General features: G+C 40.5%; 1 protein-coding gene across 2 annotated transcripts; it reads right to left on the reverse strand.

Annotated features, from left to right (window-relative positions):
* Window positions 1–1,710: 1,710 nt before the first annotated feature.
* Window positions 1,711–23,849, reverse strand: GDE1 (glycerophosphodiester phosphodiesterase 1). Of its 2 annotated transcripts, none has more exons than XM_035022372.1 (6): window positions 23,428–23,849; window positions 12,603–12,778; window positions 9,274–9,379; window positions 6,544–6,636; window positions 3,843–4,054; window positions 1,711–2,341 (listed from the first exon to the last, which is right to left on the reverse strand). In XM_035022372.1, the coding sequence occupies exons 1-6, from the start codon at window positions 23,686–23,688 to the stop codon at window positions 2,194–2,196; spliced, it is 996 nt and encodes a 331-aa protein (XP_034878263.1). In that variant the 5' UTR covers window positions 23,689–23,849; the 3' UTR covers window positions 1,711–2,193. The 2 variants fall into 2 exon arrangements, with proteins under 2 accessions (XP_034878263.1, XP_034878264.1); XM_035022373.1 differs by having other exon boundaries at window positions 1,815–2,341; window positions 12,603–12,774; window positions 23,428–23,809.
* Window positions 23,850–25,173: the final 1,324 nt, after the last annotated feature.

The raw sequence follows: 25,173 nt of genomic DNA on the forward strand, positions 1-25,173 counted from the left end.
CCAAGTCCTGTTTTTAATCCCTATATTAAGCCTTCCAATGCTCAATGGTAGTGTTAACACCTTCTTTCTTCACCCAAATTCTCCACTCTTCAGGGACCCAACATCTTAGCACTGGATCTAAATCCTCCACTGGGCCTGAGTCAAGGGCAAAATGGATTTGGGACAAAGGTCAAGAAACAACTCCTGGCTCTCAAGAGGTATTCCCGCAACAGAAGGGATCGCTCTACTGCCCCCGAGAATCCCTTGTTGCTTGCTGTGTAGTCTGCTTGCCAAAGTGGGGATTCAGTCTGCAGAAGTGTTTTGTCTTTGTGCTCCCGTCCTCCTCTTGCCGTTCTAGTCGTGGCGTGATATGGAAGTACAGACAGTTTAGATACTTGTTCCATTCATTGAATAAATCTTTGTCCTGTTGTTTTTGGATTCAAGAAAACTTCTCTGTAAATGTTGATGGAAAACGTCCCAAGCCCCATCCATCGTGCCCTTGCCAACACCGACTGTAGCAGAACAGCCTGTGCGTCTGCCATCTAGCTGTGTGGACTGGTGGTCTGGCAGCTGCGAGTGTGAGACTGGTGACCCAATGGGGCTCAGGAGGGAAGTCATGACTCAGCTGAGGGCCTGTGGTCCAGGCTACGGATGGGGCTGAAAGGTGGGAGCAGGGACAGCTACAGGAGACAGACGGCTTTGCAATTTTTTGAAGTTTTTTTTGAGAGAGAGAGAGAGAGAGAGAGGGAGAGAGAGAGAACGCACGTGCGAGCAGGGAGGCGCAGAGGGAGAGAGAATCTGAAGCGGGCTACACGACCAGCGAGGAGTGCAATGTGGGGCTCCATCTCACCACTCCGAGATCATGACCTGAACTGAAATCAAGAGTCAGATGCTTAACTGACTGAGCCACCCAGGCGCCCCGACTCAATTTCATTTTAGATGTTGCTACTTAAGTACACAGGAAGACCCCTGGAAGCTTAAGTGGAAAAGAGCACAGAGCTGGGAATTAAGGGCTCTGCATTATACGGGCAGACAGGGCAAGTAAGGTTAAGAGCAAGGGCTCTGGAATTAGACTGGCTTGGATTTGAATCTCAGTGGCACCAAGGACTCTGAGACCTTCGGTAAGTGACTTTAAGTTTGCAGTGCCCTTGGAGCACGGGGTGTTATGCACAAACAATGAATCATGGAACACTTCATCTAAAACTAATGATGTAATGTATGGGGATTAACATAAGAATAAAAAAAAAAAGTTTGCAGTGCCTTGGTCTCCTCATTCATAAAAGGAGAGTAATATCTCTGTAAGATTTTCTGGGGTTTGGGATGATACATGTTAAACCACTGAAGTTCCCGGCAAACAGTAGGAAATTTTAGTTTTATGAGATCAGGCTCTGCTATGTTACCAGCTGTGTCATATCTGAGAAAGACCTTTTCCTTCCACAGGTTTCGGTGTTCTCATTTGTAAAAGGAGGATAAGCCTAGATGTTCTTGGATGTTTCTTGCAGTTCCACTGTCATCCGTCCTAGAGTTGCCCCAATGAGCATAACCCTCCCTCTAGTGGTCCGTAGTTATTTCAAGATACCGTAACAATCCCTTGCACTGGAATCAACACTTACCTACCATTTTCTTTGCCTCACCAGGGGCTGTTGCCTCTGGTCCCTGGATTGCAGAGAGCAGCTTCCCTAAATTCCTTATGTCTCAGGGTATGATGCTTGGTACAGCTTTCCCTTAGTGCTCCTTTTAATGATTTTATTAGTATGGTCACAAGTTTGATGTCTATAGTACATTGATAATGTAGCTGAATACAAATATTTTAAATAAGTAAATTACATAAGTGTGTCAAGTTTTAAAATGTCAACTTTGAGTGATCATGCATTTCCCATGCATTTGCATCTGCATCCCCAAACTGCACAACTCGATCTGTGCTTATCCTCACTGGGTCTCGGTGTATGCCTCAGCTAGGTTGGGGCAGGAGCTGTTGTGCCTTTTTGCAGACCCAGATTTTCAAGAGCAACACTGTTGAACTCAGGCATTCCATGGAGCAAGCAGAGCAAAATCAGGTTTTGCTCTGGTTCAGGTAAAAATGCAAATACCGACTATTGCTTGTGTGAGCCACCTGATTCCCCAGGGCTTGGGCTAGCACAAAGGTATTTTGATATCCCTGCATGAGGCCAGCAGGCAGCTTCTGTACCCACGTTTCCTCCCTGGGGGAAAATTCTAGAACTGAGATGCACAGTCTTCCAACATGCTGTCAGTGATATAGCTGGAACCAAGATGGGATTCGTAGTAACTTTTTTCATCAAAGGTATTAACAGTCCAAGCAACAACCTGAATGCCTTTGGCTGACCACTTCTTCAAGTAGTCCCTGGAGGAAGAGGAAAAACCCATCCTGTTAGAATAAGGACCAGTTATTCCAGGAATCTATAATGGTCACTAAGTATGGTATTCACTGAGTAATAATAGTGCCCCAAAAGAGCCTCTTAACTGGGCCTCTGTGTGCAATCAGAGGGAGTGTTCCAAAACCCAGCACCAGAACCTCTTCCACATTGCTCCAGCTTACAACATTTCAGTGACTTGCTAAAGACACCCTCCACCAAAAAAAAAAAAAAAAGGTCTTATTGGAGGCTGTATCTGGCTTATCCCACCCTCTCTTTGGCCTCGTCTTACACTGTACTTCCCCTTTCCTTTCTGTGTGATAGAATATGGATTTTCTTTCAATTCTTGAAAGAACTAGGCTCTTTCCTGCGGTAACACTTTCGCATGTGTTTCCCCTCTGACTTGGATCTCCACCCTCCCACCCCATTCCTACTCACCCTCCTAACCTTAGCTTAGTTGTCATCTCCTTGGGGATGTTTTCCCTAACTCCCCTGATTAGGTCAAATTACATAGTATATACGTACACTGTTTTCTCTACATAGCATTTATCTTAGTTGTACTTTTATATTTATTGGATTTTTAATTTGATGAGCAACTATCTCTTCTACTTGACTATAAATTCCATGAGGGCGGACCATGGTTTTCTTTACCATAGCATCTTCAGCTTCTTAATATAATACTTTGCAATACTGTGGGCAGACACCAAATACTGACTGACTTGAACACACGCATGCCTGAAATAATATGAAACTAACAACTCTAATCAGCTAAAATACACAGCTATAAAACTGCCACAGTAAAGGTCAGAGATTGCTAGCAGGTAGGGAATGGAAAGTTTTCTTGGAAGCAATGGTGCGAAGTCTCTGTAGTGTGGAGCAGAGCAGGAAGAAAGGTGGGAGGGGTAAGGCAGGCAGGCACTCACAGGGTGTCTCCGCTGTGGCTCTGCCCTGGACTCTATGTTGGTTTTCAAAGGGAGTCAGTCACAAGGACATGTAATCTCTCTTTCGTCAGATTTTGGAAGGTTTCTTTTTCTTTTCTTTTTTTTTTTTAAAGACTTCATTTATTTATTTGACAGAGAGAGTGAGAGAGCACAAGCATGGGGAACAGTAGAGGGAGAAGCAGGCTACCCGCTGAGCAGGGAGCCCGATGAGGAGCTCGATCCCAGGACCTGGAGATCATGACCCGAGCTGAAGGCAGACGCCCAATGGCTGAGCCACACAGGCACCTCTATTTTTTCTTTTTCTTTTTTTAGGTATATATATATTTTAAAGTGCACTAAAAACTAAGAATATTTGACCAACTTATTTTGGAAACAGGGCAATATGCCTGAACTCTTCCCACCTAAGAAGCTAGTGGCATTCCACCTTAATAAAGGTATGGTGGGCTTTGTAGGTAAAATCCAATCCAGGATGCCCACTGTTAATCCTTCCTTTCCAAGAAGAGCATTTCAGGAAATGTGTCAGGAGAAGATAAAAAACCTTCCAACTTACGGGGATACAAAATCCTTTTGTATGAGGAAAGCTGAAATTCCACACAAGTACCACAGGATATTATGCATACTCCAATCGAGCAAAATGTCCATTACCGCAAACATGGACTGTTTCCAGAAAACATCATAGCGTGGTTTCCCATCTCCTGTATGGCTAAGGCTCCAAGGTCTATGAGTTAATGCCGTTACTACATTCTGATCTGTTTGTCTCATCTGAAAAGCAATTTTGGAAATTAAAATAAGTATCATATCTTAAGTCCAATACCTCTCATTTTTCTCATTCTGATGAAGTGGCCATAATGGTACCCTGGCCCCCATGTCTACTAAATAGACATAAATCCTTTCAGTAAATAATGTAATGGATGTAAAGCATTTAATATACAGTATAAATAAGAACACTTCCTTCACGAAGTCCTTACCTTTAAAAGGAGTAAACTACAATCTCAGGGTCAAATTTTCATAATGTCACAAGAACAAACTTTCATTTGGTTATCAATTTAAACTTTGGCCAGAGATAAGTAATTAGAACTCAGTGAGGATGGAACCATGATCATTTCCAGATGGGCTGGTTAGCTTTTGATCCTTTCCAGAGAAAAATGACTGAGACAGGCTTGTTGGGGTGGGGGTGGGGGGGAGAAGGAAGTGGAGTGAGAAGGAAGTGAGAAGAAGAGAGCAGAGAGAGAAGTAGGGGCAGTGATTGGGAAGGACAAGGAGAAATGGGAAGATGTGGATGTTTCACTCTATGCTATGTGCTCCTCTGGACAATGTAGCAAACATTTTGAAGGCCTCTGTGGTCAAGTAAGATTGGGAAACACTGATCCAAATGTCTGAAAGCCCCACGACCCTATTCATCTTAATGACAGTTTATATGTGGATAGGTTCCACCCTCACTGTAAAATTTTAAATGCACACTTTGTTGGTCACTGTTGAAGAATGCTACAGAACCAACACATTATCTTGGAAACTGGTAAGTAAAGGACAAGATTAGCATTTATTTGCCAAATGCATAACTAAATAATAAATGACAGTTTCTTTCTTTATTTTTAAGTAGGCTCCACACCCAATGTGGGGTTTGAACTCACAACCAGCCAGGCACCCCTAAATAATACATGAAGAAATGAGAGAATTAAAATTTTAAAGATTTTGCAACCCCGAGTAAATTGAGAGCTGGCCACTGAGGTTGCAAACGACAACACAACAACAAAAGAGTTAATCAGATGTTATGTGTCCCCTGATGAAAAAATACCCTCACCTATGAGATTATCTTGCCAAGAATAAATGAACCTCCACTAATCAAGCCTTTTGCTCTCACTACCGATTTACAGGAAATATATACAGAAAAAGAATGTGTTAAACTGTATCATGACATAGGAAGCAAAATCTGGACTTGGGTAAACTCTACAAAACAACCTGGTTTCTTCAATAAATACATCACAAGGCGGCGGGGGGGGGGGAGGAGAACTTACAGGTTCTAAGATTTAAATTATAGTATGTAGTCTTTAGCTGGGTCCTGATTCAAATTAACAATTATGAAAAACAAAAACCCATTTATATTTCTGAGACAAATAAAAATTTATATATTGACTAGATATTTCATGATCTTAAGGACTTAGTAATAGTTTTAGATGGGGTAATGACTGTATTGTGGCTATAGTTTAAAAAAAAAAGGGAATCACTTTTTATATGGATGAAATGATCTCTGGAATTTACTTCAAAATAACACTGGGGTAGATGAATGGAGATATGGATGAAACAAGCTGGATCACAGTTAAACAGGGGCTCATTTTACTACCATCGACTTTTGTGCATATTTTAAATTCTCCATCATTAAGAGTTATTTTTTTTTTTAAAGATTTTATTTATTTATTTGAGAGAGAGAATGAGAGACAGAGAGCATGAGAGGGGGGAGGGTCAGAGGGAGAAGCAGACTCCCCGCCAAGCAGGGAGCCCGATGCGGGACTCGATCCCGGGACTCCAGGATCATGACCTGAGCCGAAGGCAGTTGCTTAACCAACTGAGCCACCCAGGCGCCCAAGAGTTATTTTTTTTAAAAGGTATATTCTGTTACTTAGTGAGATGAAGAGCTACATAATTCTTTGTTCTGAGAATGTTTACTAATCTGAATGAGCCTATAAACAATATAAAAGGGGCTTAAAGAGGAATCATGGTATTTTAAAATGGGGTATGAGTTCATTCTCATTTCTGAATTTCTCTTGTTAAAAGAGGAATTTTTTTTATTATTATTATGTTCAGTTAGCCACTGTATAGTACATCATTAGTTTTTGATGTAGTGTTCAATGATTCATTAGTTATGTATAGTACCCAGTGCTCATCACAGCATGTGCCCTCCTTAATACCCATCACCCTGTTACCCCCTCCCCTCACACCCCTCCCCTCTGAAGCCCTCAGTTTGTTTCCCAGGGTTCATAGTCTCTCATGGTTCATCTTCCACTCTGATTTCTCCCCCTTCAGATTTCCCTCCCTTCCCCTATGGTCCTCCGTGCTATTGCTTATGTAAGTTCCACATATGAGTGAAACCATATGATAATTGTCTTTCTCTGCTTGACTTACTTCAAAAGAGGAATTTCTTAACTGAAATTCAGTTCCATTTAACAGGCATCTATCTTATGCTTACTTGGCCCATTTCTGTTATCACCATCAACTAAGACAGTATTATGTACAATACAAATCCTGAATTTTACCTTATAGATAACTTCTGGCAAGAAAGAGCAGACGATGCTATTATTGTATAGTTGAGGAAACTCCTTATATATTTTCTTTAGAGCATCAGTAGCCTGCAAAGCATAGAGATTCATGTATTTCAATGTAAGAGTCCCAGCCAATAACTATTACATACTAAGTACAACCCTATCGAATAAATGAGAACTTTACTAATATATGGGGATGCTGAAAGGAGTATTGGAAGATTCCATCATCCATTTGGATCCTTCTTAAATTCACATCTACAGCAGATAGGGAGAAAGTGGGAGTACTGTTGCTTTACTATTCTGTTGAGAGGCTCATCCCTTTTGTCAGACTTTTTGGAAAGCATGGCAGGCGGCAAGCCAGTTGAGGCTGGAAGCAAAATTTTAAACCTTTTCCTTATAACCCAGTTTAGTCACTGGGAAAAGCCTTTTTATACCCACAACTCTATTATCCTCTGCCTTTCCTGGCAGAAGCATGAGCCAACCAGCCTGGGAACTACTGAGTGTAGATGTTCTCAGTCCAGGGGACTGAGAGGAAATGGCATTCATCACCAGCATGGAGGCAGGAATAATAGGATAAGGGAGGAACTGGGAAGAGCTTCCCAAGGTGAACAGATGTTTCTTTTTGTAGTTGTCCCCAGTTAAATGAATGAAGAGGAAATGGTTGAACTAAAATACTGACATTTTGTAACCTCTAGTGAATTAACAGATTTGGCCATTGAGCATCAATAGCAGCTAACAACAGAGGTGACTAGGCATTAGGTGGAATGTAATGTCACTATATTATAATTCTTGAAATATCACTAAATTTTGGAAAGTCACACATACCTATAACCAAATGTAAGCAACAAAATGCATTCCAAAAAAGAAAAAAGAAAATAGAAATTACTCATGTCCTGTCCCCCCTTCACTAATGTGACAGAGTGTGAGCTACAGAGCCAAAGCTGTTGTCATAACAGCTTATGACAACACTTGTGGACATTTGTTTTATTATTCCCACCCCGCCCCCTCCCCCATGAGGAAACTGAAGCACATCAAGGTTAAGGTTCACTGTAGTAAGTGACAGAGTTTAATCACAGTCTGTTGGACTCCAAAGCCCATGATCTTGGCTCCTGTGTTCTACTAGCTCCAATTTGCTACACTTGGTCCTTTACACTACCATTCTGGTGAATTAGATCACTATGTTTTAATTTGCCCAAACCACCTGTGAGCACCCAACCAGAAAGCTCAAATAGCTGGATTAAAAAAAAATTTTTTTTTCTTCTTTTTTCCCTTTATTCTAAGAGGATAAGCATGAAGGTCAGTACACCATGGGTGAGATGTAGGACCTATCAGGGATCCCAACGTGGGCAGTATCATCAACAAAACCTGAGATGCTCATTAAAAATACAAGTTCCTTAATCATGTATCCTAGACATTTTCAGAATTTCTTCTCTATGTGATATGGCCCAGGAATTCGTACTTTTAATAGGTATTCCTAGTGATTCTGATGCAGACTGACGGGAAAACCTAGATGTATACAACTATACATCAGAATACCAGAATGTACCAGAATAATAAATGAGTCAGAGCATCATTCTCCTTTCTTCAAAAATGAGAGTTTCCTGTGCTAAAGTTAGAATATATACTTAGGCTCTTATTTCAGGTTTTAACAACTAGTTTCAACAACATCCCAGGATGAATAAAAAAAATTGACATCAGAATTCCCCACCAGTAGATGGCCATTACTGATTATAACTTGCAAGGGAGAAAAATACCTATAAGTTGTCCAAATGCAGAAAAAAAGTATTTGTACTTGAAAAGCTGGTTATAAGTGAACAAATGTAATCTAAACCATATTTTCCCATTGATTTCCATTGCAATAATATATATATATATTTTTTTTTTTTTTAGATTTTTTATTTATTTGACAGAGAGAGACACAGCGAGAGAGGGAACACAAGCAGGGGGAGTGGGAGAGGGAGAAGCAGGCTTCCCGCTGAGCAGGGAGCCCGATGCGGGGCTCGATCACAGAACCCTGGGATCATGACCTGAGCCGAAGGCAGACGCTTAACGACTGAGCCACCCAGGCGCCCCTGCAATAATATATTTTTGTGAATAAAAGTGTACGTTCTAAAGCTTAAGCAGAATTTTATTTAGGAATGTCATATACATTTGAAAAAAATTATAGTAATTTTACCATAAAAGTATATCTACTCAATCATAAAATAACAAAACTATACATAAGGGATAGAAATCATACAGGAAGGGTAACTCTAAGTAAAAGATAAATATCCTATTAGCTATCAGAAACTTTATGTATGGGAGTTCTCTTTAAATTCAGTCCATAGTTGTCCATCTAAAGCCATTAACTTACAGCCAGATGCAACGGGTCTTGTGTCTAACTCCTGAATTCTTTCTTATAAGGTCAGTTGAAGTGCCTCTTTATGGTTTATTTAATATCTTCTGTAAATGCTATTTATGCAAATAAGAAAAACCCAACTCTATTTTGTATTAGTTGTAGAATATCAGGAGTTGTTCAAAGGTTCCATCAAAGGTTAAGAGTTCTATAATTTACTATTTCTTTAAAGATGCGATTTTTGCACTGTAAACTTCTAATAAGCAAATATAATCTGTAAAAATAATTTAAGAATGATAAGTAGCAAAATCTATAGTTGATTTTGGAAATGACTAGCAATTAAATAAGAGGTCTTTTCAAAAAAGTGAAGTCTATGGTATAAACTGTACCATATTTGCATGGCCCTTGACATCAAAGAAGATTGTGAGGTTATAGTTTAGGCACTCTGCAACGGCTTCTCTCAGGGTAGGGATCTTTTCATCAGGGAAATCATTCCTATAAGAGAGGGAAAAGGAATAGTATATTGCAGGAAAGAGAAAAAAGATAAAAGTTTAGTGAACAGACGTTTGACAAATGTCTCCCAACCAACAGGAAAGAGTGTTTTCCCTAACTTCCTTTCTTTAAGCATACTGAAGTCTAAGGATAATTTACTTAATGTCCTTGAACCAGATCAGATATCCTTGACCAAAAAACAGCAACAACAACAAAACCACTTAATTTTTAGGAAATCACTAGATTTATAATATAATTAGGAACTCTACTCACCAAAGGGCAGAGTACTTCTGGAGAACTTGAGACTTAAATTTAAGACTGTAATTGCCCTAATAGAACCTTATGCAGGAGAAATTCCTAGGAATACATAAATCTGTTCACTGTATTGTTGTGTACTTAAGTGCAACTGTTCAAAATAAATGTTTATACATAATTCTCTGATAAAGAAAAGGAACGTTAAGTGCCCAATTTATAAGAAATCAGCTTTTCTCACATAATGAAATTTCATTCTATATGACTTAATTTATACTTACTCAACTATATAATTTCAAGTGTAATATCTTGGTATAAAAAAAGATAAAGATAATTTGAACAGTACAGGCAATTCTGCCAGCCATTCTATTCAGTGACTACTCCTTGGGAGTGAGAGGTGAGACACTGACTTTGCTATTCCCTTGGCCAGTCTTAGTTTCTATGGCCCCCACTCAGGATGAGCATCTAACCACATTGAGGATAATTCTAGAGAAAATACCTATTTTTCCTACAACATGGTCCATAAACACAAGCCAGTGACTTCACAAAGAAAATGCAATGAGTTCCAATTGGCGGACAAAGACTGGCTATGTTAAAGACATTAAGATGGCATACTGACACCCATATTGCACTTTTTTCTTTTGAAATGAGAGAGGTGTTTAATTAGTTCTTCATGTCTATTTTTCAATACAGATTAGAAGTAGTAAAAAAAAAACAAACAAAAAAACCTAGGTAGAATGATGCAGTGTAACACAGTAATGGGCAGCAGTTACCCAGAGGATGGTTCTCATTTGATTTTCCTTCTCTTTCTAGAGGTTTTTTATGTGTTTAAAATTTTTCACATACTCCTTTCTTTAAAACGCACTGGAGTATAAGGAAAAGTGAATGTTTATTTAGGTATATTAATGAGGGAATGAATAGTTTTTTATATATGCTCTGCTGTAGTTCCACTAAATGAAAGTACTAAAACAAATTAAGGTATTACTTAATGTGTGTATTAATAGGTTCAAGCCTATTAACATACAAAAGTCAATTAGCAAATCAAGACTTATAGCAATGCCTCAAAGGTGATTGTAAAACTTCTGTAAAAGGTGCCCCCCCCCCCCGCCAAATCATTCAACTTCTTTAACTTGGAAACTTTATAAAATTATGGAATATGATCATGAAGAATTTAGCAAAGCCAATGGTCTTTTTTACTAAAGTTAATGGCCCCTTGTAATATTAGACATTGAACAGAATCCAGAGTTTGGATTTTATTTAAGGGTAGCAGCTTACATGATAGACTCTAACATTTTCATATGGTGGTTTCTCTCCTCCACAGATTTCCAGAATTATTACAGGTAATTTTTGATGAGTCTGGCTAAAAGTTTATCAGTTTTGTTTATCTTTTCAAAGAATCAGCTTTTGGTTTCATTGATCTTTTCTATTGTTTTTTTTAGTCTCTAGTTCATTTATTTCTGCACTGATCTTTTTTATTTCCTTTTACTCACCTTGGGCTTTTTCTTTTCCTAGTTCTTTGGGTGTAAGGTTTGATTGTTTGAGATAGGCCTGTATTGCTATAAATTCCCTTTTAGAACTGCTTTTGTTGTATCCCAAAGATTTTGGACTATTGTATTCTCATCTGTCTCCATATATTTTTTAAATTTCTTCTTTGGTTTCTTTGTTGACTCATTGGTTGTTTAGTAGCATGTCATTTAGCCTCTGTGTGTTTGTGGTTTTTTTCCAACTTTTTCTTGTGAGTGATTGCTAGTTTTATACCACTGTGGTCAGAAAAGATGCATGATATGATTTCAGTCTTTTTAAATTTATTGAGACTTGTTTTGTGGCCTAACATGTGATCTATCCTGGAGAATGCTCCATGTGCACTTGAAAGAATATATACTCTCTTGTTTTTGGATGTTATGTTCTGTATATATCTGTCATGCCCATCTGATCTAATGTGTTGTTCAAAGACAATTTCATTACTGATTTTCTGCCTGAATGATCTATTCACAATATCATGCCTTCTTAAAGGATTTTATGGGTGATGATGACCCTGAGCATTTTTTGCTTTAATTGTTGACTTTGAAGCTGACCTCTTAGCTGCAATGTCACTGTAATATTAAAACTAGCCTTTCCCTCGCAGGTAACAGAACAATGAAATATCTGAATATTGCAAAGAGCAATTCCAGCAGCTTGCACTCAGAACTTTCAAGTGTTACCAATACTTTCTAGATTAAAGTATAATTTCCTTTGGTTGACTTTTCTTTTGGGATCCTAGGAAAATAAAGTCTGAATCATCTTTTAGGGAGGACTATAACATGACCACTAGGTCAAATACTTAATACTCAAAGAGTATTAATCATTGTTGAGAGAATGATACAACATGAGTAACAGTGAGCATACATTTTTCAGTATTACAAAGAAGAGAGGGATTTAGATAATCATATTCCAAAGTATATTACCCAGTATACTCATTCCAATGTGTTTATAGCTGTTTATGGTGGGAATGGTGTGGGTTCTGTAGTCATACATCTTTGAGAAACATTAAAGGTAATAACTGATTGATGTGGACTGTTTATCCCTAAAGGGAACATCTAGAGTATAGTGCTTGATTTTAGTTGATCATAAAACTCTTTTCTTGTGGAGTATCTTATAGGACTAATTCTGAGATATAGATATACCTATAAATCTCTTATATATAAAATTTACAGGATAGTACAAAGTAACTCTCTAATGTTACTAATGTTAGTGACTAGACAGTGTATTGTCTTGAGAATAATTCCCAGGCCAAATCTGGCCACAGTGGGAAAAGATGAAAAACATATTTCAGTTGTTCCTGGCACCCTGCTCATTACTTGGGAAACCTGTATATAGTTCAAAACAATAATTCCCCTGGAGCAGAAGATGCCAGTGTCTTTAGAAGGTGCGAGTGTCTTTCTGTGATCCCCAACAGAAGATGAAAGGTACGTTTAAGTGACAATGAACCACTTACCTTAACCTGTGATTTGCTGCAGGATTAAGCTTCCTAATTTGTTCAAATGTCAAATCACACAATCGACCAGTGCCATCAGTCGTCCTATCGACTGTGTTATCGTGCATTAAGACAGGAATCCCGTCAGAAGTAAACTCAATGTCCAACTCCACACCTGTTGCTCCATTCTTAGCTGCCTTAACAAAAACATCAACAATATTAATGACAAGTGGCCACAGATGTCACTTTACAATCTACATGCTCAAGATGACCAACAGTGCTAGCTAAGTGGATGGTGTCTCTTACTGATTTCTTCTCCTTCTTATACCAAATAGCAACCCACCCAGTTTCTACTTTTCCTGATAACCTTACTTCAACTTGCACACTTAGGGATTCCTCAAACACTTTAAATTCCCCAGTCTTGGGCACCTGGGTGGCTCAGTCGGTTAAGCGTCTGCCTTCAGCTCAGGTCATGATCCCAGGGTCCTGGGATTGTGTCCTGCATCAGGTTCCCTGCTCAGTGGGGAGTCTGCTTCTCCCTCTACCCGTCCCCCCTGCTCATGATCGCTCTCTCATTCTCTCAAATAAATAAAAATCATTCTCTCAAATAAATAAAAATCTTTTTTTTTTTTTAAGATTTTTATTTATTTGACACAGAGAGAGAGACAGCGATAGACGGAACACAAGCGGGGGCGGGGGGGAGAGGGAGAAGCAGGCTCCCTGCTGAACAGGGAGCCTGGTGTGGGGCTCGATCTCAGGGCCCTGGGATCATGACCTGAGCCGGAGGCAGATGCTTAACGACTGAGCCACCCAGGTGCCCCATAAATAAATAAAATCTTAGAGCGCCTGGGTGGCTCAGTTGTTAAGCAACTGCCTTCGGCTCAGGTCATGGTCCCAGGGTCCTGGGATCGAGTCCCATATCGGGTTCTCTCCTCTGCGGGAAGCCTGCTTCTCCCTCTCCCGCTCCCCCTTGCTTGTGTTCCCTCTCTCACCGTGTCTCTCTCTGTCAAATAAATAAATAAAAAATCTTAAAAAAAAAAATAAATAAATAAAATCTTAAAAAAAAATAAATTTCCCATTCTTCCCATTCTCACTGTAGTATATGGGAAAATTTCTGGAACTTAAGTTTTCTCTGGTTGCTTTAACTCTATGGGCCATTAGTGGCTTACAATTACAAATATTTAGACAAATTCCACTGATTACTACACTCCGTTTGGTACAGCATCTCCGATGATTCCCCAGTGTTTGTTGATTAGCTGTATATGCACCACTTTGGCATAAACAAGAAGAGTCAGGTTTTTGTTGGTTTAACTCCACCCTCTGTAACAGGAACACCAAGCCTGCTTCTAGGGGACACTACGGTTTGTTTATATAAGCAGCACTGGCTGTTGGCCAACAAGCTGGTAAACACGGTAAGGTATACTGGAATTTATCTAAAAAGAGAACTTGAGCATGTTCCTCTGAGACACACGACCCAACGTTTGCTTCCTTGGCTTCTTTGTCACAATGAAGACATAAAATGCTCATTATGATCAAGATTTTAAATTTAAAAAAATTTTAATTAGGCAAATACACACAGCAGTGTATAGCAAAAAAGACTTAACAGATGTTAACATTTTGCCACATTTGCTTCAATCTCTTGCTGCCCTAAAACACATAATAGTTACTATTTACTGAGCCTTTTCTATATAGTCAGGCACTATTCTAAATGCTTTAAATATATTAACTCATTTGATTCCCACCACCCTTAGGTAGTATTAAGATTCTCATTTTCAGATGAGGAAACAGAAATTAAGAAACTGGCTCTGGGTTGTACAAACTACGACGTGGTAGAGGCTGTACTCTTAAGCACTGTATGTTTACTACGGACACTACAGACACAGGGAGATTTCTCCCCCTTCCTCTCCAACTTAAAGTTGATGAGCATCATTCCTGTGTCATTCCCTTATAAGGTCTTCATATATTTGCTACACACTTAAGTACCCAAGTACCTGGGAACAGCATACAGCTCTGTACTAATGCACAGCAGGTATTCAATAATTGTTAGCCATTGTTATTTATTGTGTTCTTTTTAACACATTTTTAATTTTAATACAGTCGAATTTATCAATCATGTACTTTATGGGCATAGATTATTCTCTTTTATTTAAATCCTTCCCTATCCCCATTTATAAAGATACAATACAACTCTATTTTCTTCTAAGCTTCGAAGTTTGATTTTCATATTATGACCAAGATTTCCTCCTCTAAGAACCCCAAATCATCACTCACTGGCTGTATCATCTAGTTACTTATCATACTCTAGGTTCAGTTTCATCATTTTTAATTTATATATATTTTTAATTTATTTATTTGACAGAGAGATAGCACAAGTAGGCAGAGCGGCAGACAGAGGGAAAGGGAGAAGCAGGCTCTCTGCTGAGCAGGGAGCCCGATGCGGGGCTCGATCCCAGGACCCTGGGATCATGACCTGAGCCGAAGGCAGCCGCCCAACCGACTGAGCCACACAGGTGCCCCAGTTTCATCATTTTTAACATGATACTTTTCGGGGCGTCTGGGTGGCTCAGTTGGTTAAGCGACCGACTCTGACCAACTCCTGATTTCAGCTCAGGTCATGACCTCAGGGTTGTGGATCAAGCTCTGTGTCAGGTTCTGCCCTCAGAGCAGAGTCTGCTTGAGATTCTCTCTCTCCCTCTGCTCTTCTCCCTTTCTTAATGTGTGGACACACACATGCTCTCTCTAAATAAAATCTTTAAAAAAAAGATGATACTTCTCTAATGATCTTAAGAGACGTAAGGACTTAGAAATAATGCATTTAAATTACCAAGCTTGGGGCGCCTGGGTGGCTCAGTCGGTTGGGCAACTGCCTTCGGCTCAGGTCATGATCCCAGGGTCCTGGGATCGAGTCCCACATCGGGCTCCCTGCTCCATGGGGAGCCTGCTTCTCCCTCTCCCTGCCACTCCCCCTGCTTGTGCTCTCTATCTCTCTGACAGATAAATAAATAAAATCTTAAAAAAAAAAAAAAAAGTAAATTACCAAGCTTGGTGCCTGGCTCAAAGTTGGCACTCAGCATAAGCTATTATGATTAAAAAAACCCATCTCAGTGAAAAAGTCATTACAATAGTGCTCACATCTCACACTGGTTAAGTTATATTAATCTTTTTATAAGATTAAAAGGTATCTTTTCTAAATTAAAGACAGAAGGACGCACTGGTAAATTAACATGGGTTATATCATTTAAGACATAAAACAAGATCACATTTTCAGTATTCACAGTGCATCTCTCTCACTGTAACAGAAATGTTATCCTTATGCCCTGAGGCCAGCACTATAATTGGTTCAGTTATATTTGTATCCAGTAGGGCCGTCTCTATTTGGTTACAACACAAAAAATAACAGTGGTAAGACATTAAATTTTAGCAAGATTACTAGAACTAATGAGTTCATTTATTTGTCTTTTCTGAGTAGTTTATTAAGGCCCCAAGCAAAAGCTTTATTTGTCTTTTCTGAGTAGTTTATTAAGGCCCCAAGCAAAAGCTTTATAAAAGAACCACCATATTAGTTTCTCAGACCATATCTTCTAATGACTGCACTCAACTTTCTTTACCGATACTTTTGTTATTCCAGTTATAGAGACAAAAAGATAAACTCCTGTATTAAATTCACATATTAGTATACAATTCACATTCATCTTTTAATTTCGAGAAATTCCTTATAATAGTATTTTTTCTTCTAAACATACAAATCTCACATAAACTGGTTTACAAAAATATTGTAATTTTATTAAAATTTTATTAAAAATGAAAAAATTTATTTAAAAACTATTCTAATAGTGTATTTTATTTAAAGATTTTATTTATTTATTTGACAAAGAGAGAGATAGGGAGAGCACAAGTAGGCAGAGAGGCAAGCAGAGGGAGAGGGAGAAGCAGGCTCCCGGCAGAGCAGGGAGCCCGATGCGGGGCTCAATCCCAGGACCCCGGGATCATGACCTGAGCTGAAGGCAGATGCTTAACAACTGAGCCACCCAGGTACCCTAAAAACTATACTAATAGTTTAGTAATAGAATAGCACAGTGTAGTATCAATGCTTGCCTTGGGGCAGAGGTGTGAGTGGGGGGTTAACTCCAAAGAGCACAAAGGAACTTTCTGGGGTGACAGAAATGGATTAAGGTGATGGTTACCGAGGTATATATATTTATCAAAACTCATCAAACTGTACACTGAAAATGTCTGCCTTTTATTGATGTAAATTATACTTTGATAAAATTGATTTAAAAAGTATTTGCTTTAACAAATTCGTTATATTTACATGGCTTTTTAAATGTTTCACTGAAAAGTATCTTTTATTTTTTTTTTTAAGATTTTATTTATTTGCGAGAGAGACAATGAGAGACAGAGAGCATGAGAGGGAGGAGGGTCAGAGAGAGCAGACTCCCCGCTGAGCAGGGAGCCCGATGTGGGACCCGATCCCGGGACTCCAGGATCATGACCTGAGCCGAAGGCAGTCGCTTAACCAACTGAGCCACCCAGGCGCCCCGAAAAGTATCTTTTAAATATCCAACCTTATACTATAACTTCATACACAGAAAGAACTTAACTTGTGTTTACTGACAATGAAGAAAACCATAGCTTACACTATTAGAACACAGAATGGCACAATGTTTTTTGGTAGAGATTTTTCAGTCTGACAAAGTTCAGAATCACATCTTCTTTTTAGCTTTGAGACTATTCACATACCATGTAATTCACGTTTAAAGTGTACAATTCAATGGTTTTTGTTTTGTTTTGTTTTTTAAAGATTTATTTATTTGTTTGTTTGTTTGACAGAGAGAGAGAGAGAGATCACAAGTAAGCAGATAGGCAGGCAGGCAGGCAGAGGGAGAGGGAGAAGCAGGCTCCCTGCTGAGCACGGAGCCTGATGCGGGGACCAATCCCAGGACGCTGGGATCATGACCTGAGCTGAAGGCAGATGCTTAACCAACTGAGCCACCCAGGCGCTCCTGGTTTTTTAAAAATTAAATTCACAGAGCTCAGCAACCACCAATACAATCAATTTTAGAATATTTTCATCACCTCAAAAAGAAATCTTGTGTCCATTAGCAGTCAGTCCCCATTCCTGGCAACTACTAATCTACTTCTATCTCTATGGATTTGCTCATTCTGGACATTTTATTTAATAGAATTATATAATATGCAGTCTTCTGTGACTGGCTTTTTTTCTTTCACTTAGCATGTTTCTAAGGTTCATTCATGTTGTAACATGTACCAGGACTTCATTCCTTTTTCTTGCTGAATACTATTCCATTGTATGGATATATCACATTTTACTTATCCATTCATCAGCTGATGGATATTTCTGTTGTTTCCACTTTTGGCTATTAATAATGCTATGAACATTTCTGTACAAGTTTTTGCATGATGTATGTTTTCAATTCTTTTAGATATATGTATATATTTAGGAGTGTTATTGCTGGATCGAATGTTAACTCTGTGTTTAACCTTTTAAGGAACTGCCAGACAGTTTTTCCCACCAGCAGTGTATGAAAGTTCCAATTTCTCCACATCCTCGTCAATACCTGTTATTGTCTTTCTGTTGATAGCTACCCTAAGGGGAATTCCATTGTGGGTTTGATTTCCATTTCCCTGATGACTGATAATGTTGAATATCTTTTCTTGTGCATTTATTGGCTATTAATACATCACAATCCTTCCAACAAATACTTATCGAGTGCCTGCCTACTAGATATCAGGCAATGTTCTAAGCAGTGAGGAGAGTGGTGAACAAGAAAGAAAAGGATCATGGATCTTATATTTCACTAGGGAGAAACAGATTACAAACATGTTACATGTAAATTATGATAGTGATAAATGTTTTGAAGAAGAAAATAAAGGGTAATGTGAAGGTTAAGGCCAGTGGGGGTCACTAGACAAGGCAGTCAAGGAAGGCCTCTCTAAGAATATGACATGTGAGTTGAGACCTTAATGATTAAGGGAGCTAACCATATGAAGATCCAGGGGAAGAGTTTCCCAAGCAGAAGAAAGAGCAAGTATAATACAAAGACCACAATGTAGGATGGAGCCACAGAGTGTTGACTGTCTACCCAAATCTATTCCCCTTCTTCTTCCCCGCTGGTAGAGACCTGTTCTTGCCCCATTGTTCAGCTTTCTCTTATGTTCAGAGTAAGTGAACTATTTCCAATCCCTCTGTGTGTATGTGATGGAGACTTCTGGGAAAGGCATATGGAAGAGGGATTGAGACTGGATGGTGATGTTCAAGAATGTGATGCCCGGGGCTGCAATGGCCACAGCGCAACTACAACGAGGGCTAGTAAATATGCTGCAGGTGGCAGAGCAGGTAGCGCAACAGAACCCGAGTCCTCCATGATTATAAACTGAACAGCTAAATAAACCATCCTGGGGGCGCATTCGGTTAAGCGTCTGCCTTCAGCTCAGGTCATGATCCCGGGGTCCTGGGATCGAGTCCTGCATCAGGCTCCCTGCTCAGCGGGGAGTCTGCATCTCCCTCTGCCTGCCGCTCCCCCTGCTTGTGCTCTCTCTCTGTCAAATAAATAAATAAAATCTAAAAACAAACAAAACAAAAACCCAAAAACCAACCTGCAAGTCACCTCTCTCCCGCATTCTTGTTATGTGAGATATTAAGTCTCCTTATTGTTTGAGATATTTGTGGTTTTTTTTAAAAGATTTTTATTTAGGGCGCCTGGGTGGCTCAGTTGGTTAAGCGACTGCCTTCGGCTCAGGTCATGATCCCAGGGTCCTGGGATCGAGTCCCACATCGGGCTCCAGGCTCAGCGGGAGGCCTGCTTCTCCCTCTCCCACTCCCCCTGCTTGTGTTCCTGCTCTCGCTGTCTCTGTCTCTGTCAAATAAATAAATAAAATCTTTAAAAAAAAAAAAGATTTTTATTTATTTATTAGAGAGAGAGAGGCACAAGCAGGGGGAGTGGCAGAGGGAGAGGGAGAAGCAGGCTTCCCGCAGAGCAGGGAGCCTGATGCGGGACTCAGTCCTCCGACTCCGGGATCATGACCTGAGCCGAAGGCAGACACTTAACCAACTGAGCCACCCAGGCATCCCATATTGTTTGAGATATGTGAAGTCTGAGTCTCTATTACATGAAGCCAGAAGTGTCCTAACAAGCACCCAGGGTGGTTGGAACAGGAGCAGGGGTTTTGAGGAGGGTATAAGATAGAATGTGTTTGCATTTTATTTAATTCCAATAGAGAACCACTGGAGGATTTTATTTTATTATGTTATGTTAATCAGCATACATTACATCATTAGTTTTTGATGTAGTGTTCCATGATTCATTGTTTGAGTATAACACCCAATGCTCCATTCAATACTTGCCCTCTTTAATACCCATCACCAGGCTAACCCATCCCCCCACCTCCCCTCCCCTCTAGAACCCTCAGTTTGTTTCTCAGAGTCCATAGTCTCTCATGGGTTCGTCTCCCCCTCTGATATCCCCGCCTTCATTTTTCCCTTCCTATCTTCCTTTTTTTTTTTTTTTTTTTAACATGTAATGTATTATTTGTTTCAGAGGTACAGGTCTGTGATTCAACAGTCTTACACAATTCACAGTGCTCACCATAGCACATACCCTCCCCAATGTCTATCAGCCAGCCACCCCATCCCTCCCACCCCCCACCACTCCAGCAACCCTCAGTTTGTTTCCTGAGATTAAGAATTCCCACTGGAGGATTTTAAATAAGGGCAGTATATAATCTGATTTATACTTCTAAAGCTGCACTCTGGCTCCTAGGTGGAGAATGGACTGTAGGTATAATTTAATTCCTCTGTCACTGTCATGTATCTGTTTTTTGGAATCCATCCATTTCACCTCTCTCAAGTTTTTCCTTCTGTATCTACTTTATAATCTATCAGAAATTCTACCATTCTCAGAATGTCTTTCCTGATTGTTTACATAGTAAAATGTTTAAGAATATGAATTATGAGCTGCAAACACACAAAGGGAGCAAGAACAGGACAAAAAACATATTTTGATGGAAATAAGCTACATATTCCTTTTGAAGTCAAGAGGGAGGATGCGACCTTGTATTCTGCAGTTTGTATTCAGCAGCTAAATTCTGTTATAGCTAAAAAGTTCATCCATAATAACCTTATACTGGAATGAGCGGAATTATCATATCATTTCCTCTTAAGACCAGGAACTTGGCACAATGTTTATCTTATTACATATATTAAAGACATGAACAACCTAAACATACAAGACATGAACGGAAATTAACTTTAATTCCCTTGCAACACAACAGGATATGAAACACTGTATGTGTATGTGTATTTCAAATACATATTTCCTCATTTAATATGATTCATATTCAGTCAATCATGTTCCTGGCCAAACCACATCATTGATAAACACTTAGGAATGCCTTCTGTGTTCAATTAACACTGAGTAATGCTTTAAGGCAACTTACATAAACGTAAGGTGAAATGGAAGTCAATGACAACTATGTACTTTTTTCCCTATAAGTATCTTTCTTTTCATGACCATTCTCCTGTGTAGCTACATTACTTCACCTGACCTATCTGAATTTAAGTTAGAATGTAAAATACATTCTTCACCATCTTTATATTTCTATTTATTTATTTATTTATTTATTTATTGAGATTTTACTTTCAGGTAATCTCTACACCCATTGTGGGGCTTGAACTTACAGCCCTGAGAACAAGAGCTGCATGCTCTTCCAACTAAGCCAGCCAGGCACCCCTCCCCTTGGTTTATTGGGATGGAAGGGAGGCAGAGAAGCTTTTCTAGCTTTCTATTTAAAAATAAATATAAAGATATTGGGGCGCCTGGCTGGCTCAGTCAGTAGAGCATGCGACTTGATCTCAGGGTTGTGAGTTCAAGTCCCACGATGGGTGTAGAGATTACTAAAAAAAATAAACTTAAAACAAAAACAAAAACACCACAAAGAACGAAGGAGGGGGCACCTGGGTGGCTTAGTCGTTGAGCATCTGCCTTCGGCTCGGGTCATGATCCCAGGGTCCTGGGATCTGGCCCCGCATCGGGCTCCCTGCTGGGCGGGGAGCCTGCTTCTCCCTCTCCCACTCCTCCTGCTTGTGTTCCCTCTCTCACTGTGTCTCTCTCTGTCAAAGAAATCAAATCTTAAAAAAAAAAAAAAAAAGAACGAAGGGGAAAGAAGCATGCAAGAGAAGTCTAATTTGGGGTGCCTGGGTGGCTCAGTCAGTTAAGCATCTGACTTCAGCTCAGGTCACGATCTCGGGGTTCTGGGACAGGGCCCCACGTAGGGCTCCACACTTAGCGGGGAGTCTGCTTGTCTCTCTCCCTCTGCCCCTCCCTTGGGTCATGTGTGCTCACTCTCTCTCAAATAAATAAATAAAATCTTTAAAAAAAAGAAAAAAAAAGAGAAGACTAACTTGATTTACAAACACAGAGTCAGCTGTCCTCCACAAATTAACAGCTGCCTTCCTCACTCCCTTCCTTCTTCAGACTTAAATTTTTTACCTTTATCCTGAAATGATTTTTTAAAAATGAAGCCATCTTTAGATTATTGGTCCAAAGAGCTTCCATTTGTGGAGGTCTTATCATGGGCCAAGCACTTCCTGTGGACTACCTCATTGAATCACAACCTATTAGTTGGATACCAATATCATTCCCATTTTACAGATAGGGAAACTGAGGTCAGGGTGGGGCTAAAATGAAGAGAGGTGCCCTAGGGTGCCTTGCTTCCACACCCTACCTACTCAGGACTCTGACTGGGACAAAGACAGCTTAAGTAACTTGCTCATTATGTAATACTGTCTGTCTCTAGCTGGACAGTGAGTCCAAGTTTTTATATCTTGGAACACAGTCTAATCTCTGACAAAGAGCCCTAGGGCTTGGAACCCTGAATTCTAGGAGCTGCAAGTATTTGAGTCAGTTTTCCTACCCATTCAATGTTAAAATAATGTCTCAAAGAAATGTGAGGATCAGATGTATTTCCACAGATGCAAAAGTGCCTATAGAACTGAAAATCTCTCATACTATGCAAACTATCATTATTATGAAGTCAGGAGACTGCCAGGAGCTTGGAGGGAGCAAGAGTCTTAGGACAGCCTTGTGAAAAAAAGAGGCAGAAATTTATCAGGAGTCCAGCTGCCAGGGTTGTCTGGCATGAACTGTGTGTTTGGAGAAAAAGATGATAAGATGACTTGGATAATTTGGAGGACAAGTAAACACAGCTTCTGTGAATGTGATCCGTTTACAATAAACTCAACTACTAGTATCTATTCTGTTACCTGAACCTTCCAACATCATTTCCACCTCCGGATTTTGCACTTGCTCTTCTCTTTTCCTGGAACACCTTTCTCCCAGATCCAAGGCTGGCTCCTTCTCATAATCCCAGTTTCAGTTCAAGTCATGTCTTGCGAGGGGATTTCTCTGACTACTCTATCTAAAAGAGCGTTAAGTCCTCCTCCCAGTCATTCCTTGTCCCGTTACCCTGTTTCTTCATTACACTTTTCGCTCTCTTAAAGTATCTCATCTATGTGTTTACTTGTTTAATAAGGCCGATTTCCCACATTCCAATGCACGCTCTGTGAAAGCAGGGACCCTTTCTGTCTTGTTTATGACTATATCCTCAGTGCCTGGCATATAGCAAATATGTAGGTATTTGCTGTGCTCTATAAATAAGTTGGGAGATTTCTGACTTCAGAGGGATCGAAGGCCACTTGGATATATTCCTTCTGGACGAATGGGGAACTGGGAAGCCTATCATGAGAATACTGGAGAACCTTCGGAAGGTCAAGCAGAAGTCCAGCCTCCCAGGGGGTGCGGAGGGGCGCGAGGCGTGGGGGACTCACCTGCCGAATGGCCGCCAGCGTGTTCTCGGGCGCGTCGTGGCTGCCGCCGCGGTGGGCGATAGCGGAAACGCGGTCCCGGGGCTTGAGCACCTGCAAGGCCCTGCGGGAGGGCACAGGCTCAAAGCTGAAGAGGCGCAGCAAGAGGTAGAGGCTGCCGGTGAAGAGGCAGGCATTGAACGGACTACGCGTTACCAGCAGCAGCAGCAGCAGCAGGAAGGAGAAGGGGCCCAGGAGGCCCCCCTGTTCCTCCCACAGCCACATGCCGGCGCCCGCACCGGCACGGACGGGAGTCCCGGACCCGCCGGGCTCCCCGGACAAGAGAGCGAGAAGCGAGGGCGAAAGCCCAAGACACTCGCCACGGAGAGAACCCTCTTGGGGTACCAGCGCCGCACAATGGCGGCAGTGGCCGCATCCGGAGAGGGAGCCGGGCGTCCAGCCAATCAGGGCGGGGGATCTGCAGGGCTCGGGGGCGGAGCCGCTGCCATGGCAACGGAAGTGGGCTCAGGCCCTAGGCTCACGTTCCAAAATAGCTTTGGATTATTCTGGGGTCGGGACTTCAACCAAGGTTTTTCAGACTCCAGAAGGGGGTGGAATACAAGAGCGGTCGCACGGTTGTATGGCTGGAAGGCATCTTAGTGACTCCTGATTTTACCCTTGAGGAAACTGCCCAGGGAACCGTGCAGGGGCAGGACGTTTAGACTGCTGTATTTATTCAATTCAAGATGTGCAAACAGCAATCTAGGCGCTCAAGATACACGAGTGTACAGGATCAACAAGGTCTCTGCTCTCCTGGGGTTTACATTCTCGTGGGAGGAAATAATAGTGCTTAGGGAGTACAGCTCACAAATGCGGAGCGCTTACCAAGTTCTAGGTTCTGTGCTAGCAAGTGTTTATGCGTTATCTCATTTATTCTCACAACAGTCTCAGTGGGTAAGTATTATCTCAGGAGACTGAATTCGGTCGACTCCAGAAGGATTTTTCATATTCTGAGGGAATGAAAGAGCATAGCAAAAGAGGCACAATCATACTTTAAAGCTGGAAGGGATTTTAATGATTCCCTCATTTTATGGATGAGGAAACTGAGGCCAGGAACAGTTAAGTGAATTGAGCAATTAATGACAGACAAGACTGACATCAAAGCATCCCAGTTTTAAGCCAGTTTTCCTCCTACTAAGGGCTAATAGTGAGGCTTTTGTACCAGGCACTGTGCAAGAAATTTATCTCAGTTGTTCTTCATGACTACACTTGTGATAGGCACTTTTTTTGGTGTGTGATAAGCACTTTAAAAACTCATTTCCCATGTGCAAAAATAGGCACGGGAAGAACTTTCAGCAAGAAAGTCAGAAGGTCAAATCGAGTTAGGAAACGGGAAGGGGCAACTACATATTTTGGAAAACTAGTAACATGTTTAGGTAGGTAACTTTGGTAAAACATTCGGGGCTTTTTGTTCCATCTTGAACCTGTTACCTTTCTTTCTTGGATGTGTTTTCCCACTGATTTGCAAAAGGGTAGGGATGTCTTGAGGCTTAGAGTTGATATATATCTAGGATTCATCAATTTTTTATTTACGGAGAAAAAAATGTGGTGATCGTTGTATGTTTTCCAACGACCACAAAGAAGGAGGTTATCTTTTTACAGATAAGTAAAAAGTAGCAATTTCAAGGAACACTTCAGGGGGCTTCAGACCTGAAGAGCCTTCACATTGTAATAAATTATAATTTTAGAGGCGCTAGTTTGCAGTAAAGA

Source organism: Mirounga leonina, unplaced genomic scaffold, assembly GCF_011800145.1.
Source record: "Mirounga leonina isolate KUSES-001 unplaced genomic scaffold, KU_Mleo_1.0 Mir_175, whole genome shotgun sequence".
NCBI classification, from domain to species: Eukaryota; Metazoa; Chordata; class Mammalia; order Carnivora; family Phocidae; genus Mirounga; species Mirounga leonina.

What these genes read in the sequence shown, in the direction of transcription:
- GDE1 (XM_035022372.1), bottom strand. Translation starts at nt 23,688, where the DNA reads ATGTGGCTGTGGGAGGAACAGGGGGGCCTCCTGGGCCCCTTCTCCTTC. An exon ending in TCAAGGGCCATGCAAATATG is followed by an intron (nt 6,637 to 9,273) that starts GTACAGTTTATA and finishes TATGCTTTGCAG; the next exon opens with GCTACTGATGCTCTAAAGAA. An exon ending in CAAAAGGATTTTGTATCCCC is followed by an intron (nt 2,342 to 3,842) that starts GTAAGTTGGAAG and finishes CTCTTCCTCCAG; the next exon opens with GGACTACTTGAAGAAGTGGT.